At 37.8% G+C, this 17,898-nt stretch overlaps 1 protein-coding gene across 5 annotated transcripts in view; it reads right to left on the bottom strand.

Moving 5' to 3' along the window:
* Positions 1 to 439: 439 nt before the first annotated feature.
* LOC125134260 (protein argonaute-3) overlaps positions 440 to 17,898 on the bottom strand; it is a 141,701-nt gene continuing 124,242 nt past the window's right edge. For 3 of the 5 annotated variants that reach the window (XM_047793330.1, XM_047793329.1, XM_047793331.1), the window contains 2 exons: positions 5,942 to 6,141; positions 2,303 to 5,372 (listed from right to left, as the gene is read on the bottom strand). In XM_047793330.1, coding sequence (XP_047649286.1) covers positions 5,264 to 5,372; positions 5,942 to 6,141 — 309 coding nt within the window. In that variant the 3' untranslated portion in view covers positions 2,303 to 5,263. Of the gene's footprint in view, positions 5,373 to 5,941; positions 6,142 to 17,898 lie in introns of all 5 variants that reach the window. The other 2 variants (XM_047793328.1, XM_047793332.1) reach the window with 2 other exon arrangements.

Below are 17,898 nucleotides of genomic sequence, written 5' to 3'. Positions count from 1 at the left end.
TAAATAAATAAAAAAGAAGGGAGACCAGTGGCTGGCTGGATGATTCAACAGCATTTTAACTTTGTCACACTGTTTGCTACCTGATACTTCAACAGGGCTTCTCATTGGTAAATCTCAACCCTCCATATGGAATTTATTAACCTTCTAGTTCAAATTAAAATCTTTAACTTCCATACTCTAAGATCAAAATATTCTTACAACAATGTAAAAATCTAGAGCACTATCTTTGATGGGCAAAGAAAAACAAAATTCAACTAGCAGTAGATAATATTAGCATAAGCCCTGACCATTAGGTAAAATAAATTATTCTGACCCACATGGAAAATTATAAACTGAAATGTACCATTTTTAAAACTAGGAAAAAGTAAAAAATATTTTCCCTTTGAGATTCTATATATATATATATGTATGTATATATACATGTACATATATATATATATATATATATATGAGAGAGAAAGAGGTTGATTTTTTTTCTTCCTGGGAGTCAGCTTAGGTTTCACTAACCACACTGCCACTGATCAAGAATGTTCTTAGTATAAGCAGGAATTAAAAAAAATTTTTTTGGAGAAAATTCTCACTCCCACATTTATGTACTGATTTAACATATTACTCTTGGCTTATTTTTTGACTCCTATAAATTACAAAGTGCTTTATATGATCAAATGAGAAAGAAAAAGGAAAACAGACTCTGGAGTCAGCACTATACTGCCACTCACAAAGGCCTCACTTGATATAAAGTCTCCCAACTATGATTATTGAAGCTTTAAGACATCCATGAATTCTCAAAAAGAATGAAAAGGATTCAAAAAGCCAGAATAAAGGTGCCAGGCCAATGGTGTCTTTTTTGCAGCTTGACTGATAACTCATAAAAGATAATTTAAGTAGCAAGTTACTCTTGGGGGCAACCTGTCTTTAAAAGTACTCAATAGGAAAACACTTAAAAAGGATGAGTTAAATGTATTTAAGCCAGGTTTAAGGATACTGAATAAAATTTACGCAGAGTTGTCTGCTAAGCTTCCTGGTGAAACAATACTACTAAGTTTCAATAGCAAGGCTACAAAACATTCTAACTGAATCCAAGTGGCTAGCTTCATGGATTTCATAAAAAGTAACAACCATGGCAAATTCATGTTGAATCAAACACCCACCAAATTCCTTGAGTAATAGTCTCTAATTCTTGGCCTATAATACATCCTTTAGATCTATTAGTAGCACTATGAGTGTCCATCTTTCCTTTAAACAATGAGATCCTCTGCCAGCCATTTCTACTGAATGGCAACTCAGCTTTTATTTCCCTAGACATACCTTATGTTTGTCACAACTAAGCCTGTCATGAGGTCTGACATACTAACATTCATTAGAGGAAGTAAACTTTAGGCAGTGGTGGGTCATCAGAGGACCTAGTTTGGAAAACTAGTATAGGTTTTTAGAAGGCTAGGAGTCTCTATGCTAGAAGGTAGAGGTGAATCTTTATTAAGTGCCTTCTAAAACACCCAGTATATTCCTATTAGAATCCCATCTAGACTCTCTTCTAGGAAGATAGATAAATTAATAGGTTATAAACAGGAAGATTTCCATAAAAGGATACTCTTTCTGAGAAACTTGTTAAAAGGCAAATATTAAGAAATAAAATAAAGGGCATCTATACTTCTGTGAAAATATGCCAAAAATCAGTACTGAGGAGGCTGAGGTACCCTTTATCAAAACTGCTAAAGTCAAAATCCACATTTCTAAAACAAAGAAAGAGTATCCTGATATTAAATTGAAACTAAACCGGCAGCACCCTTTGTTACCTTGATATTTCATGTTCTTAATCTTTCTTAAGGGACAAAAAATGGGGGGGGGGTAATGCTAGCCTTGAATCCTGCTCATCTCCTTACTGTTTAGTGCAGTAACGTCAGACTCTACTTCATTAAATAAATATAGCAGCTACAGTATTAGAAACGCATGGTCCTCAATGCCAGTAACTCGATACTGTAATATAAAACATGTATCAGCACTTTACACAGACACATCTGCCATCCAGAATATACATTAAACTCCCAGTTCTTCTTCACATAAAAATCAAGTATACCAGTTGCTGGGACTGACATTTTAAAGTGACTCATATATCACAGAAAACAGCAGACCAAAATTTAGCATTCATTGTATAGTTAGTGAGTAAGGATAGGAACAGAAAGGTCACTGTTGAGTTTCATGACCATTAAGCTCAAAATAACCTTTTTTTTGTTTTGTTTTGTTTTTTTTTAAATAAAAAAGATCAATTCTACACTAGACGTATAATAACAATTAAAACAAATTTCAAAAAATATTTGCCACTTAGTCTTTTGTCTTAAAATTCTAAGCACAAAGTTTCTTGTAATTAAGTTTGATATACCAATTTGTTAGTAAGCAAAATAGAAATATACTATACATATACTTTCAAGTTAACCAACTTTTAACTAGCGATGTTGAAACTCTAAGAGCACCCTAAAAAGAACTCACTTCAAAGGTAAAGCTTTATATTAATTTTTTTTCCTCTGTAAAAGTCCTTCTAAATAGATTTAAATCATGGGCTTTACTTTAGCACATGTGAGATTAAGTGACTGTAAATTAGGTAAAGCGGTAAATAGGCAAAGGTTGTCTAGAGTTCTTCCCTGGGCCCTGAAGTTTCCCACATGAGTCTGTGCAACTCCCAATGATAAAGGGAGAGGTTTTACTCATACTGAGCAAACACACGCAATCAAGTTTTTACCACCTAGGATATACTATTTTCTCCTCTTGCCCATGTTCTGGACTATATTCAGTGAAATTTCAATGTAGAAAAAATACATGCTTTATAGGAATTTTTTGGAGGAGGGGGGAGGGTTGGGAGAAAAATGTATATACTACACAAATATTACCTTATGTAAAGAGCTTTGAAACAGTGCTGTAAATTGCATTTCAGACACTTCAATATAATAAACATACAAAATACAGTACTTTCTTAGTTTTCTGGCAGAGGGACAAAAGATTTTATACCTGTTGGAGGACATGGGCTCAGATTTTAGGCTCAAAATACAGTAAATTGGCAATAAGTGTAGATTATCGGTAAGAGAGAAACTAAAGAGCTAATCTATTTGTTTTCATGTGCAGATGGAATTCTGAAAGGTTAACAACAATGCCCACTGGAAACACTCCATAATACCTATACTCTGAACCAGTGCAAAAAAAAAAAAAAAAATTTAAAATGCAATTTTCATGAGTCACAAAGTGCAAAGCTCCCCTGAATCCAAGGTTACTGATGAACTTGGTTTTAACAGCTTCAGAGTACTTTTTAATATCTTAAAGTCAATAAAACAATAGTTTTGCAAGTTTTTTTCAACATTTCAGTGATTTAACTCATTTAGAATGATCAAAGTCCTAACTTCCTTTGTCACCTTCACCTTAATTTTAAAAGGAAAGTTATACCGGTGATGAATTAGCAAAAAAAGTTTTAAAAATATCATTTTATATTTTCCTGACTCATTTTAGTAAATGAAGATGGGTACCTCACCAGTATGATTCTTCAATAAATATCTATTTTCAAAGAATTTAAATGTCTTCTAAATCTTAAGCTAGTCATTGTCGTTACTTAAATCAAAGTTCTTCAACTTTTTTTCTAATATTCAAGGTCAGACTCACTTAGGAAAATTAACTTCCCTCATTTTCATTATGATTTTTAAAAGACGTGCTTTAAACTTGAAAATTACAAAACTTTCCTTCTGAAATTAAGGCTGTATTACTTTGCCCTTGTAAAATTATGGAGGTGCCTGTTTCTCCCACTATCTGTGGTAGAGATGTCAAACAGACACGGCTTTCTTTTAAAACTGCTTATTGCACTAAAAGAGAGCAAAAACAAGTCAGTTCTTAAAATAAACATGATTATATTTCTATAAAAGATGTTGCCAATACGATTCTATAATTATTAAAGCACTATTCTAATAAATATAAAAGAAAAGGAAGCTATACTTCAAAACACATACATATATGTTTATATATATACACACATATATATAAAAATATATATATATGAAAATCACATTAAGGTATGAGAGGCAGCAAGTAAACTAGCAAAAAAATAAAAAATAAAAGAAACCTCAACAACCCCTTCTCTCCACCCAATTTCAGAGGCCTCAACCCTATGCAGTTCCAATCACTTAAAATATTTACCCTTTATAAAAGCTTTAAGGGATTTCTATGTATAACACATAGAAACAGAAGGCTTTAGGATACATATCACTTATAGAGAGAGAGTTATACCTTCTGACAAGGTTTTTTTTTTTTTTTTAAATATTTATAGCAGCTTTAACAAACTCGCTAAGGAAAATGAATAGTTTGGGTTGCTACTGCTTATGTACACATTGCACGAATGGCAAATGTAAGTTCAGAGCAGGAAGGGGCGAACATTCACTCTCACAAAAACATATATATAATAATCTTGTTTCTTAAGAAAGCAATACTAAGAGTTGAGGACTCGGAATTGTGTATGAGACAAGAGACAGGAGTATGGTGTGCAAAATAAAAATAAAAATCTAGTTTGCCATGCTTCATTTTCAAATGAACCGGATACATGAACATTTGAATGTCACTGGTAGCATCAGGAAAAAAATGTAGGTGATGAAGGCAAGGGAGGTAGAGAGAGAAATAAAAGTGGTAGTGGGAGGATAATAAAAGGGAAAGAAAGTTCCCCAATGGAATGAACTGTAAAATATATACACGGATACATATATATCTATTATCAATGTAGATCCAGATATATATGCATATGCAGTATGCATGTATATATGTAAAATATACAGATACCGTTTACAAGGATACACGAATACACATTAATTTTTTGCACACATAACTTGTGAACAATCACTTTGATTATTCATATAGCTGTGTTTTTTTTAAAAACCATCATTTACTTTTTCTTTACTTTTTTTTTTTGCAAAGAGTTGTGCTGCCAAGCAACTTGAGGTAAAGGCATTAAAAGGGTTTGACTACAAGAAAGTGAAAACAAAACAATTGCGATACTTCCTACAGGAGACCGCACAAAAAAAGCAGTTGGCTGGTTTCATATTGCATAATGGTGCTGTGTTCCTTGATGAAGTAAACAATCTTCCTTGTATCAGCATAAAGATCAGACCCTGGCCCCCACACAGTGTTGGTTTCTGTATGGCTGGAGGCATTCCCACTCAATGGACTCCACTGGAAACATAAGTTGTATGTAAATTCATCTTCCAGTTCTTCCTTTCAGAGAATATTCTTAGACTTTTTAAGCAAAGTACATTGTGCGTAAGGTATCTTGGTGAATTTGTACAGCCTTGGCAAGAGCTTGTGGATCTCGTCCGTTGCTCTGTCCTGAAACATGACTTCCTTCAGCACTGTAAGAAAAGTGGCAATGAACACAAAACCAAACCCTATGCTGATGTAATAATTCTGAAAAATATTATTTGTAGAAAATTAAAAAAAAAAATAGAGACCAGTATAATGAACTCCTACGTGTCTATTATCCAACTTCAATAATTATTAACTCAAGGCCAATTTTTAATTCTCTTACCTCCCCAGCATTATTTAGAAGCAAATCCAAGACATCCTATCATTTTGTCTGTATATATCACTTATTACCAATAATCTCTCTCCTGAATTAATTTGGTAAAGCAACATACTATCATACTATTACTAACAAGCTTAGACTGTACCTTTTAGTGGGAACTCTTATTTGGGGCAGTCAGTTCTATCACTGCTTTTCATATGGATCACTGACTCCTCTAATAGACTAAGGAACTTTAATTCTAATGGCAGTACTTTATGGTGAACAGAGAGGCACATGCTTATGTGAAAACACTTAAAGAAATATCCCAAGAAAATCCTTCACACAGAGCATAGTTGGACTTGAGTGAGAATCTGTATTTGTTATGCTTTCATTTTACCTGTCATGCTCTCATATTACCTGTCATGCTCTTTGTCCACGAGATGATATCTGGCTCTAAATGCTACCAGGTGAGCATAATACGCTGGTGCAGGTATAGAAACAGATCGTGTACAGCGCACATAAGTGTGGCAGAGCTGGTAAGTTAGCAGCTGAAGTTCATCTGCAGTAAAGCAGTTATCATCCCATAAAACATGATAGTGTGAAGGACGGCTGGTACCCTATAGAAGGCAATGGCATATTCTGTTGATTTCTAAACTTCTGGATAAATATTCACCACAGACTAAGTTAAGCAAAAAACAAGTTTGTACATTAGCAAGATATAGTCTAATTTCATTATTAATTAAGAAACACTTAGTTGATTCTGGGTACATATCCAAAAGAAGTAAAAGCAGGGATTTGGATACTTGTACCCCTGTGTTCAAAACAGCATCATTCACAACAGCCAAAAGCTGGACACAATCCAAGTATTCACAATGTACGAACAGATAATAAAAGGTGGTGCATATATATATAATGGAATATTATTCAGTCTTAAAAAGGAAGAAAATTCTGTCACATACTACAATACAGATGAAACTTGATGCCATTATGCTAAATAAAATAAGCCAGGCACAAAAGGACAAATATTATAGACTCACTTATATGAGGTACCTGAAGTAATCAAATTCAGGGAGACAGAAAGTTGGATGGTTGTTACCAGGGATTTGGAAAAGGCGGAAATGGGGAATTAGTGTTTAATGAGTACAGAGTGTCAGCGAAGATAAAAAAGTTCCAGAGATAAAAAGTGCTATGGCTGTAGAACAATATGAATTGCTTAATGCCACAGAACTGTATACTCAAAAACTGGTTAAACTGGTAAACGGTATGTTATGTATTTTTTACCATACTAAAAAACTAAGAACATTTAGTTGGGCTCTTATGCACTGGTTACTATATTAGGTACTATGAATTCAAAGAACAAGGTAGACAAAGTCAAAGGTTTTTGTCTTTTGGAAAATATAATTTAGTAGAGGAGCAGAGGAAATAAGAGATCTATAGTTGGAAAACATCTAATAAACGGCTATAGTACTACAGTGGTACTTAGTCCTATGTGAGAATACCAAAGCAAGTAATTGTGAGGCTGGGCCCTGAGTTCTTCACCAAGAGAGGAATGAATAAGATTTAGCTTTTTGGGGGTGGGTAGGGTGAAGAGACATTAGAGACAATGAACAGCCTTAACAAAAGCATAGGGGGCAGAAAGTATCTTGGCATATTTGGGGAATAGCTAATAGACTAGGATTAACAGAGTATGGTGCATGAGGAGAAAAAGATGAAGTTGAAGTGAACATTTGGAATCAGATTGAATGACGTGCTTAGGAATTTGGACTTTCATCTGTAGGCAGCAGGGAAAGCATCGCACAGCTTTTTTAACAAGGGAGGTTTTAGATGTAATACGATTGGGGGTTTTATAAAAATAAGATCAGCAGTAATATGGAGGATGGATTAGAAATAGAATGATGAAACAGAAAATAGAAAATCTGAACAGACCAATTACTAGTAAGGTGAATCAGTAATCAAAAAACTCCCCAAAAACAAGGTCCTACTATATAGCACAGGGAATTATATCCAGTCTTCTGGGATATATACGTATAACTGAATCACTTTGTTGTACAGTAGAAATTAGCATAATAATGTAAATCGACTATATTTTAATAAAAAACAAAAAACCCCCACAACTCTCCTGCCCCCAGAGTCTAAGACCAGACAGCTTTATTGGTAAATTTTACCAAACATTCACAGAAGAATTAATACCAAACCTCCTCAAGTTTCCAAAAAACAGAACAGGAGGGAATTCTTCCAAACTCATTTTATAAGGCCAGCATTACCCTGATACCGAAACCAGAAAGGATGCCTCAAGAAAAGAATTACAGGCCAATATCCCTGATCAACACAGATGCAAAACTCCTCAAAAAAATATTAACAAACCAAATTCAACACTACATTAAAGGGTCATACTCCATGATTAAGAGGGATTTATTCCAGGATGTGAGGATGGGTCAACATCTGCAAATCATCCATTGTGCTACATACACCATATTAACAAAAGGAAGGATAAAAATTATATGATCACCTCGATAGAGACAGAATATCTGACAAAATTCAACATCCATTTATGATAAAAACTCTCAATAATGAGAGTATAAAGGGAACATACTTTAGCATAATAAAGGTCATATATGACAAGCCCACAGCTAATGTCATACCCAATATTGAAAAGCTGAAAACTCTTCCTCTAAGATAAGGAGGAAGAAAAGGATGCCCACTTTCACCGCTTTTATTCAACATTAATATTGAAAGCCCTAGTCACGGCAATTAGCCAAGAAAAAGAAATAAAATATTGTACAGATCTTCCTTGACTTATGATGGGGTTATGGTCCCCATCATACTAAACTTCATAGCTTAGCCTAGCCTACCTCAAATGTACTCCAAATACTTACATTAGCCTATAGTTGGGCAAAATCATCTAATACGAAGCTTATTTTACAATGAAGTGTTAAATAACTCATGTAATTTATTGAATACTATACTGAAAGTGAAAAACAGAGTAGTTGTATGGGTACAGAATGGTTGTAAGTATATTAGTTGTTTACCCTGATGATTGTGTGGCTAATTGGCAGCTGTGCTGCTGCTGCTGCCCAGCATGAGAGAAAACTGTGCCTGGGAAAAGATCAAGAATCAAAATATGATGTACAATTTCTACTTTCACACCATTGTAAAGCTGAAAAATGGTCAAACTATCTTATGTTGGGGACTTTCTGTATATGATAAAGCTATACTAATTAAAATGGTATGGTAAAAACAGGCACATAGATAGATCAATAGATCAGAATAAAGTCCAGAAATAAATCCATGCATATACGGTCAATTAATTTATGACAAAGGAGCCAAGAATTTACAATGGGGAGAGGATAGTCTCCTCAATAAATGGTATTGGGAAAATTGGACAGACATATGTAAAAGATGAAATTGGATCATTATTTTATACCACACACTAAAAATTAACTCAAAATTGTTTAAGGACTCAAAATGTAAGACCTGAAACCATAAAACTTCTAGAAGAAAACATAGGCAGTAAGCTCCTTGACATAGGCCTTGGTGATGATTTTTTTTTTCTGACACTAAAAGCAAAGGTAATAAGGGCAAAATAAACAAGCAGGAATACCTAAAACTTTATAAACAGCTTTTGCAAAGCAAAGGAAACCATCAACAAAACAAAAAGGCAGCCTACTATGGGTGAAAATATTTGCAAATCATGTATCTGGAAAGGGGCTAATATTCAACATATATAAAGAACTCATATAACTCAATAGTAAAAGAAATAAATCTAACTGAGAAATAGGCATTAGATCTGAACAGACATTTTTCTAAAAGAGACATACAGATGGCCAACAAGTACATGAAAAAATGGTCAACGTTATTAATCACCAAGAAAATGCAAATCAAAATCACAATGAGGAGTTCCCCTTGTGGCTCAGTGGATTAAGGATCGGGGCATTGACACAAGCTGAGGTGTAGGTTGCAGACGTGTAGGTTGGGTCCAGCGTTGCCCTGGCTGTGGCGTAGGCCTGCAGTTGCAGCTCCAATTCCACCTGTAGTCTGGGAACTTCCATATGCCACAGGTGTGGCCATAAAAAGAAAACAAAAAAACTCCCAAATCACAATGAGATAGGAGTTTCCACTGTGGTACAATGGGATGAGCATTGTCTCTGGAGTGCTGGGATGCAGATTTGACTTCTAGCCTGACACAGTGGGTTAAGAATCCAGCGTTGCCACAGCTGTGTGTATGTTGCAACTGCAGCTTGGATCTGGTCTCTGGCCCAGGAATTCTATATGCTGAGAGATGGCCAGAAAAGAACCCCCTCCTCCAAAAAAAAAAAAAAAAATCACAATGTTAGGATGTCTATTACCTGAAAAATTAGAAATGACAAGTGTTGGTGATGAGAGAAAAGGGAACTCTTGTGCATTGTTGGTGGGAAAGTAAATTGTTGCAGCCACTATGGAAAAGAGCATACAGATTCCTCAAAAAATTAAAAGAGAACTATCATATGATCTAGCAGTTCCACTTATGGGTATTTATCTGAAAAAAATGAAAACATTAATTTGAAAAATATGCACTCCCCATATTCATTGCGGCAATATTTTCAATAGCTAAGATACAGAAACAACATATTGATGGATGAATGGACAAAGAAATTGTGATATATATGGACTTACGCTAAGTGATAAGTCAGACAAAAACGAATGCCACATATGTGGAATTAAAATGAGTAAATGAATGAAAAAATAAAGAAGTTTTAAAAACCCACAGAAAACAAGGTCAAAGATACAGAGAACAGACTGGTGGTTGCCAGAGGCAGGGGTGGGAGAAATGAATGTTTTTTTTTTTTTGTCTTTTTGCCATTTCTTGGGTCGCTCCAGCGGCATATGGAGGTTCCCAGGCTAGGGGTCGAATCGGAGCTGTAGCCACCGGCCTACGCCAGAGCCACAGCAACGCAAGATCCGAGCCGTGTCTGCAACCTACACCACAGCTCATGGCAATGCCGGATCCTTAACCCACCGAGCAAGGGCAGGGATCGAACCCGCAACCTCATGGTTCCTAGTCGGATTCGTTAGCCACTGCGCCATGACGGGAACTCCTTGGTTTTTTTTTTTTTTTTTTTGAGTGGTTGTTTTTGTTTTCAGTTTAAATAAACTGAACACCCCACCAATCTCTTCCCAACAAGTACCATTAAAAAAAAAAAAAAAAAGAAATAGGAAGAGACTAAAAGCAAGGGGACCAATTAGTGCTGGTGTAAGATGATGATGGTATGAACTAATAAAATGACAGTGGCAAAGGAGAAAAGGAGAAAGATTAGCTCATATTTTAACAAATATTTGACTACCATTTGTCAGATGTTGTGCAAGATTTGGGGGATAAAATTCAAATTATTACCAAATCCCACCTTTCTCATACTGTATGTTTATAATGCATATATAATACTGTACTCTCACACATCCAGTATTTACTGAACACTCTCTAAATGCCATGTCCTGTATCAGGTACTGGGCATATGGTAATGAATAGGACACACATTCCATCAATGAGGCAGATAACACTAAGGTATGGAGAGAATTAAAATGTAGGATACCATGGAAGACTGACTATGTCTGTGGCTACTCTGGATTGTGCGCTCAGGGAAGGCCTGTCTTTCTGAGGAGACATACAAGTGAGCTCTGTATGATAAGCAGGGCTTGTAAGATCAGGGGAAAGAGCATTCTAGGCACAGGGGAGAGATAGGGCAAAAATCCTAACTATAAATAATTTGTCCAGTTCTCTCCCATTACCATTCTAGTCCCAACCATCATCATCTTTTGTTGGGACTATGTTAACAGACTCCTAATGGATGTCCTCATTGTCACTTTTATGCCCCAGTACAATCGGTACTTCGATAAGAGTGAATTAAAAAGAAAACAAAACACATGTCTAATTTTGTCAGTGGCCAGTTTAAAGTCTTTTAATGGCTTCTCAATGCACTTAGACTAAATCCAAATCCTTATCTTTGCCCAGCAAGCCCATATGGTCCAGTCCAGGCTGCTTGTATAACCTACTCTCATACTGAAGCAGCAGCTTCCATTTGATTCCTTCAATGGACAACTTTTTTTTTCTCTAGCAAAAGGGCCTACATATGTGCCTCCTCCTCATTTTTGGCTCATTCCTCAAGATCTTACCTTTTTTTTTCTTTTTGGGCACACCTGTGGCATGCAGAAGTTCCCGAGCCAGGGATCAAACTCACGCCACAGCAGTAACTACAGCCACAGCAGTGATAACACCAGATCTTTAATCTGTTGAGCTACCAGGGAACTCCCTCAATATCTTGAATGTATTTCTCAGGGAAGCTTTCTGTGATCTCCTACTCTAAATCAGTTCCTCACTAAAGTCTTTCTTCCTATCTTTTCTTTCCTTTTACTGCACTTACCCCAGTTTATAAATATGCATTTGTGAGATTACATACTTAATACATCTCCCCCGATAAACTAAAAGAGGAAGGGATTGTGTTTATTTGTTCATCCCATATACCTAGTACCAATACCTATCTTCTAAGAGGTATACAATAAATTTCTATTGATTGAATGAATGACCTCTGCCTTTTGGGACCTTATAGACTAGTGGAAGGGGGAGAGAAAAGCATGGTTAAAATGTTACATAATAAGTGCAACAAAGAGATATGCATAGGGTGTTCAGGCAGTGCAGGAGAGGGGTATCTGTCTTATAGGATACAAGAAAGTCTGCTGGGAAGAGCTAATGGCTGAGATGAGTCTTAAAGGATAAGCAGGAGTAAGTTAGGGAAGAAGTACTTACGGTAAAGGAGCAGCATGGGCTAGAGTTATGAGAACTACCTAAAAATAGTTTAAAATGGCTGCACTTGTGTGTTCGTGTATGTAAAAGAGAGGAGACAGTCATACAGACAGGAAAAGAAAAGGAGAGAGAAGGAGGAGGAGGGAAGAATTCGAGAAAAAAGCAAGAAACAGAGGCAACTAAGGGTGTAGCAGAAGTGAAGGGAGTAGGATGGTGGATATAAGGACTTGAGTCCACATGCTGTCCTCTGGTGGATGTGAAGCACTAAGCAGATGAATGATAGGGTCTTAGCTATGTTTTAATTAACCTGATGAGTACAGACTAAATGAGGTCACTCAGGACCACTGTGTAATTGTACAGGAAAGTAATAATGAGAACTTGAACTAAGCAGGGGAGGTGAGGCTAAAAATAAGGGATGGGTCTTAGAGTTAGAAGGTAGATTCTAGAGAGTTGGGGAATTCCATTAGATAAGAGTGATAGGTGAGAGGACACAATAAGAAATAACTTCAAGATCTGGAAAACAGGGGAAGAGTTGTGTCAGTAAGAGGAAATTTCAAAGTCATAAATATTATTTGAACCTAAACTTTTAAAGGGTGGGTGGAAAAAGAACCAAACCTAGGAAATACAGAAGAGCAAGATGACAAGTAGGATAAAATGTATAGTGGAAACCAAATGGTAGGTGGTTTCGATGAGTATGTGATAACAGTCAGATGTTACAAAGGTCAAGGAGCAAATAGGGGTGGGGCAGAAGGCAGGCTGCTATAAGTTGAAGAGGAAATAATAAGAGTGGTCTTTTTTGTCCTTGAACTTAGAGCTGCTTGGCGGTCACACCGTGTGCAATCCATTATGCTATTAACCTCTCAGCTTTTTTTTTTTTTTTTTGTTCTAGACGTAAACCTTCTATAGAAGTATAAATATAGAGAGAAAAATACATGGACCATACATATATAGATTGATGAATTTTCACAAAGTAAACATTTCCATGAATCCAGCACCCAAATCAATAAACTCAACATTAACTGCAAACACAAAACCCCTTTGTGCCCTCTGAGGGTCACTACCCTACCTGCCACCCTACTCCTGATATTAAAAGTAACTTAACTTTTAACATCATAGATTAGTTTTGCTTGTTTTTGAACTTTATAATGTATGTACCCTTTAGGTCTAGCTTCTTTGATTTGATATTGTTTATGAAATTCACACATACTGTTGTACCATTCTTACTGTTGCATAATATTATGTTGTATAAATTATGTTTGTACAGTTATTTATCCAATCTACTGATTATGAGCATTTGAGTTGTCTGTTTTCTTGCTTTTTTTTTTTTTTTGGCAGCATCCACAGCTTGCAGAAGTTCCCAAGTCAGGGAATTTCCATAGGCATGCCACAGCAGTTACCTAAGCTGGGACAGTGACAACATCAGATCCTTAATCTGTTGAGCCACAAGGGAACTCCTGTTTGCTGTTTTTGACTACTATGACCAGTGTTACTATGAACTTTGACATACTATCTTTTGGTGAATGTAGATACACATTTCTGTTGGCTGTCTTGGAGTGGAAATCCTGGTCACAGAACATACATGTATTTAAATTTAATAGATAATGTCAGGCAGTTTTTTATTTCGTCTTTTTCAGGGCCACATCCATGGTATATGGAAGTACCCAGGCTATGGGTTGAATTAGAGCTGGAGCTGCCGGCCTTCACCACAGCCACAGCAACGCCAGACTGGAGCCACGTCTGTGACCTACACCACAGCTCATGGCAATGCCAGATCCTTAACCCACAGGGCAAGGCTAGGGATTGAACGTGGGTCCTCGTGGATACTAGTCAGGTTTGTTACCACTGAGCCATGATGGGAACTCCCAAGCAGTTTTTTAAAAATGTTCATATTAACTTACACTCCTGCCAGGACAGTATAAGAGTTCCAGTTGCTCTATGTCCTTTTATACTGTTTGTCTTTTAATTTTAATTTTTGCTTTCTAGGGCCACACTCGTAGCATATGGAGGCTCCCAGGCTAGGGGTCTAATCGGAGCCACAGCTGCCAGCCTACGCCACAGCCACAGCAATGCCAGATCCGAGCCATGTCTGTAACCTACACCACAGCTCATGGCAATGTGGGATCCTTAACCCACTGAGCAAGGCCAGGGATTAAATCCATAACCTCATGGTTCCTAGTCAGATTTGTTTCCACTGAGCCATGACAGGAACTCCCTGTTTGTCTTTTTAAATTTCAGCCCTTCTGGTGGGTATGTTTAGGCTATTCTTTTAAGAATAGTTTGGTGACAAATGGAAGAAAGATATGGGGCAATAACTTAAAGGAGAACAGCAAAATCAAGGAATTTATTTTAGGATAGGGATAACTATAAACTAAGGGAATAGAATCAGAAGCTCAGAAGAGACTGAAGATACATGAAAGAGGATAACTGGCCAGCTTAAGGCAGGACTGAGCAAATGAGAACAATCCTACAGGTTGACTCTTTTTCCTGTGAGAAAGGAAGGAAGAAAGTAGGCATAACTGATAATATAATTTCTTAGTGAGATAAAAGGAACAGGTCATATGCTGAGTGTTGGGGTAACAGACTAAGGTTAGGAACCCACAGAAAATAGTAAGGGGAGCTAATGAAAGTGGAGTCAAAGGAATTTTAAATAACAGTGAAGGACATCTTTGAAATTTTGGAGATTCATATTAGAAAGTTATAATTTAGGATACTCCCCACTTTTCAACAGATGCATTTATCTCTTCAGAAGAATTTCTTTTGGTGGGTCACATGCTCCACTCAGTTAATATGTTTCCAACAATACGATAAGTGGGATATTTCCCCCCAAGCTGTCTTAGCATTTCAACTAAGGCCCAAAGCAGGGGACTAAAGGTGCAAGTGTCCTATATTCTAAAGAGCTACCAAGCTTTGGAGCCAACCACTCACCCTTAAGGGCTCACTAAGAGGGGACAGTTCAGGACAGGGTTTTTTTTTTTTTTTTTTTTTTTTGTCTTTTTGCTATTTCTTGGGCCGCTCCCGCGGCATATGGAGGTTCCTAGGCTAGGGGTCAAATCGGAGCTGTAGCCACTGGCCTACGCCAGAGCCACAGCAACGTGGGATCCGAGCCGAGTCTGCAACCTACACCACAGCTCACGGCAACGCCGGATCGTTTAACCCACTGAGCAAGGGCAGGGACCGAACCCGCAACCTCATGGTTCCTAGTCGGATTCGTTAACCACTGCGCCACGACGGGAACTCCAGGACAGGTTTTTTTTTTTTTTTTTGTCTTTTTTAGGGCTGCACCCATGGCATATGGAGGTTTCCAGGCTAGGGACTGAATTGGAGCTACAACTGCTGGCCTACACCACAGCCACAGCAATACCAGATCCGAGCTTTGTCTGTGACCTACACCACAGCTCATGGCAACACCAGATCCTTAACCCACAGAGCAAGGCCAGGGATTGAACCTGTGTCCTCACAGATGCTAGTCAGATTAGAAGCTAGTCTTACTATCAAATCCCTGGTCTGGCCTATTCTCATCTTACCCCTGTCCTCTCAATATAGGAAGAGATTGAGGGTGTTGTGAAAATATGGAATTTTAGCTATGAGGAGAGGCTTTCTCTCCCCTGAAGACAATTAAGGGGCCCTCCAAAAGAATCAGTTGTGCAAAAGAGAGACTGTTAGAAAGGGAGAGACTATTATCTCATTTTCCAACTGGATACTTCCTGAGCTCAGAGTCCATAGTCCCACTCTGCTGACTCCACAGGGCTAGAGTGGTAAGAGTTCTTGGAAGCAGTTCTGAAAGCCAACCAAAAAAAAAAAAAAGAAACTAAGGGTATTCTCTGGTGGCCTAGCAGGTTAAAGATCTGGCATTGTCACTGCTGTGGCTCAGGTGTGATCACTGGCCCAGGAACTTCTGCATGCCATGGATGTGGCCAAAAAAAAAAAAAAGGAAATTGAATAGAGAAGCAGGAGCCATGGAGCCATGCAATAGGATATCTAACCTAAAGAGAGAGCTGGGGGAATTGAGGTCTATACCACTGAAGGGGCCAAAGAAAGACACTGCTACCCTTTGAGGGCCCTTAACTCCATGGAGGCTAAATGATTAGAATCAGAATGGACTACAGAAAAGCTTGTGTCACCTTCCCACTGCTGACATTCTGGCAATCAGTGATCCCAGATGAATTAGAGTCCTAGAAGGAGGCAGGGACGGAGTTATCTCAGAGGCAGGCCATGATCCTCTCCTCTATCCAAAACACTGGGACCAAAGCTTTAGCTTGTCTTGGGCAGGTGGAGGGTACAGAAGGGGAAAACCAAGCTTTAATTAGATTTACAACCAACATGAAGGTTAAGAAGTTGCAGAATTTGGAGTTCCCGTCGTGGCGCAGTGGTTAACGAATCTGACTAGGAACCATGAGGTTGCGGGTTCGGTCCCTGCCCTTGCTCAGTGGGTTAACGATCCGGCGTTGCCGTGAGCTGTGGTGTAGGTTGCAGACGCGGCTCGGATCCCGAGTTGCTGTGGCTCTGGCGTAGGCCGGCGGCTGCAGCTCCGATTCAACCCCTAGCCTGGGAACCTCCATATGCCGCGGGAGCGGCCCAAGAAATAGCAACAACAACAACAATAACAACAACAACAAACAAAAGACAAAAAAAAAAAAAAGAAGTTGCAGAATTTGCCCAGAATGTTGGTAAAGGATCTGTTACTCACTGGCAAAATTAAAAGCACTGATATGAAAAAATTATCTCGTATGCTGGTTAGAAATGATTTGGTTTTAATTTTGGCTGGTGGGAAACAATACTCTTCTTTTTGATCTCAGAGAAGTTTGAAAACTCTAATAAAGCTGGGAAGATGTGTAAAGAACTGTCTTTAGTCCCTGTGAAATATTCCTGGTTATCTGCTGACTACAGCAAGGTTTCAATTTGGTGTTCCCACAAAAACTGGTCTCTAAAGTTTTTGATTAAATATATTGGAGAAATGCTACTATCTTGAATATTTACAATAACCATTTGCATATCAATGGTATCTAAAAGCTCTAGAGTTAAAAAAAATGTGTGACCAGCATTTAGAATTTACATGAACAGAGAATCTTTTTCTCCCCTCTGTTATATTTATTAAAAAGTTATAGCAGTAGTGTTGTGTTCCTCAGGACATATGGAAGGAAACAGAAGGTTAAAGTATGTACTCAAATCATATAGATTTTATCTCAGAAGGGGGATAACTTTGTTTCGCTGTTACTACCCACCATGATAATGTATCCCACGGATTGTAAAGAGGAGCAGATATAAGAACATATATAAATGAGTGGGACAGTAATTTTATTTTATTTTTGTCTTTTTGCCATTCTGGGGCCGCTTCCGCGGCATATGGAGGTTCCCAGGCTAGAGGTGGAATCAGAGCTGTATCCGCCAGCCCACGCCAGAGCCCCAGCAACTCGGGATCTGAGCCACATCTGTGACCTACACCACAGCTCACGGCAACGCCGGATCCTTAACCCACTGAGCAAGGCCAGGGATCAAACCCACAACCTCATGGTTCCTAGTTGGATTCGTTAACCACTGAGCCACGACGGGAACTCCAAACAGTAATTTTAAAGCCACAAGAATGAAAGTGGGTTTAGTA

Source organism: Phacochoerus africanus, chromosome 8 (assembly GCF_016906955.1).
Source record: "Phacochoerus africanus isolate WHEZ1 chromosome 8, ROS_Pafr_v1, whole genome shotgun sequence".
NCBI lineage: Eukaryota > Metazoa > Chordata > Mammalia > Artiodactyla > Suidae > Phacochoerus > Phacochoerus africanus.
The sequence above is the reverse complement of the archived record's forward strand: the minus strand, read 5'-3'. Positions and strand labels throughout refer to the sequence as shown.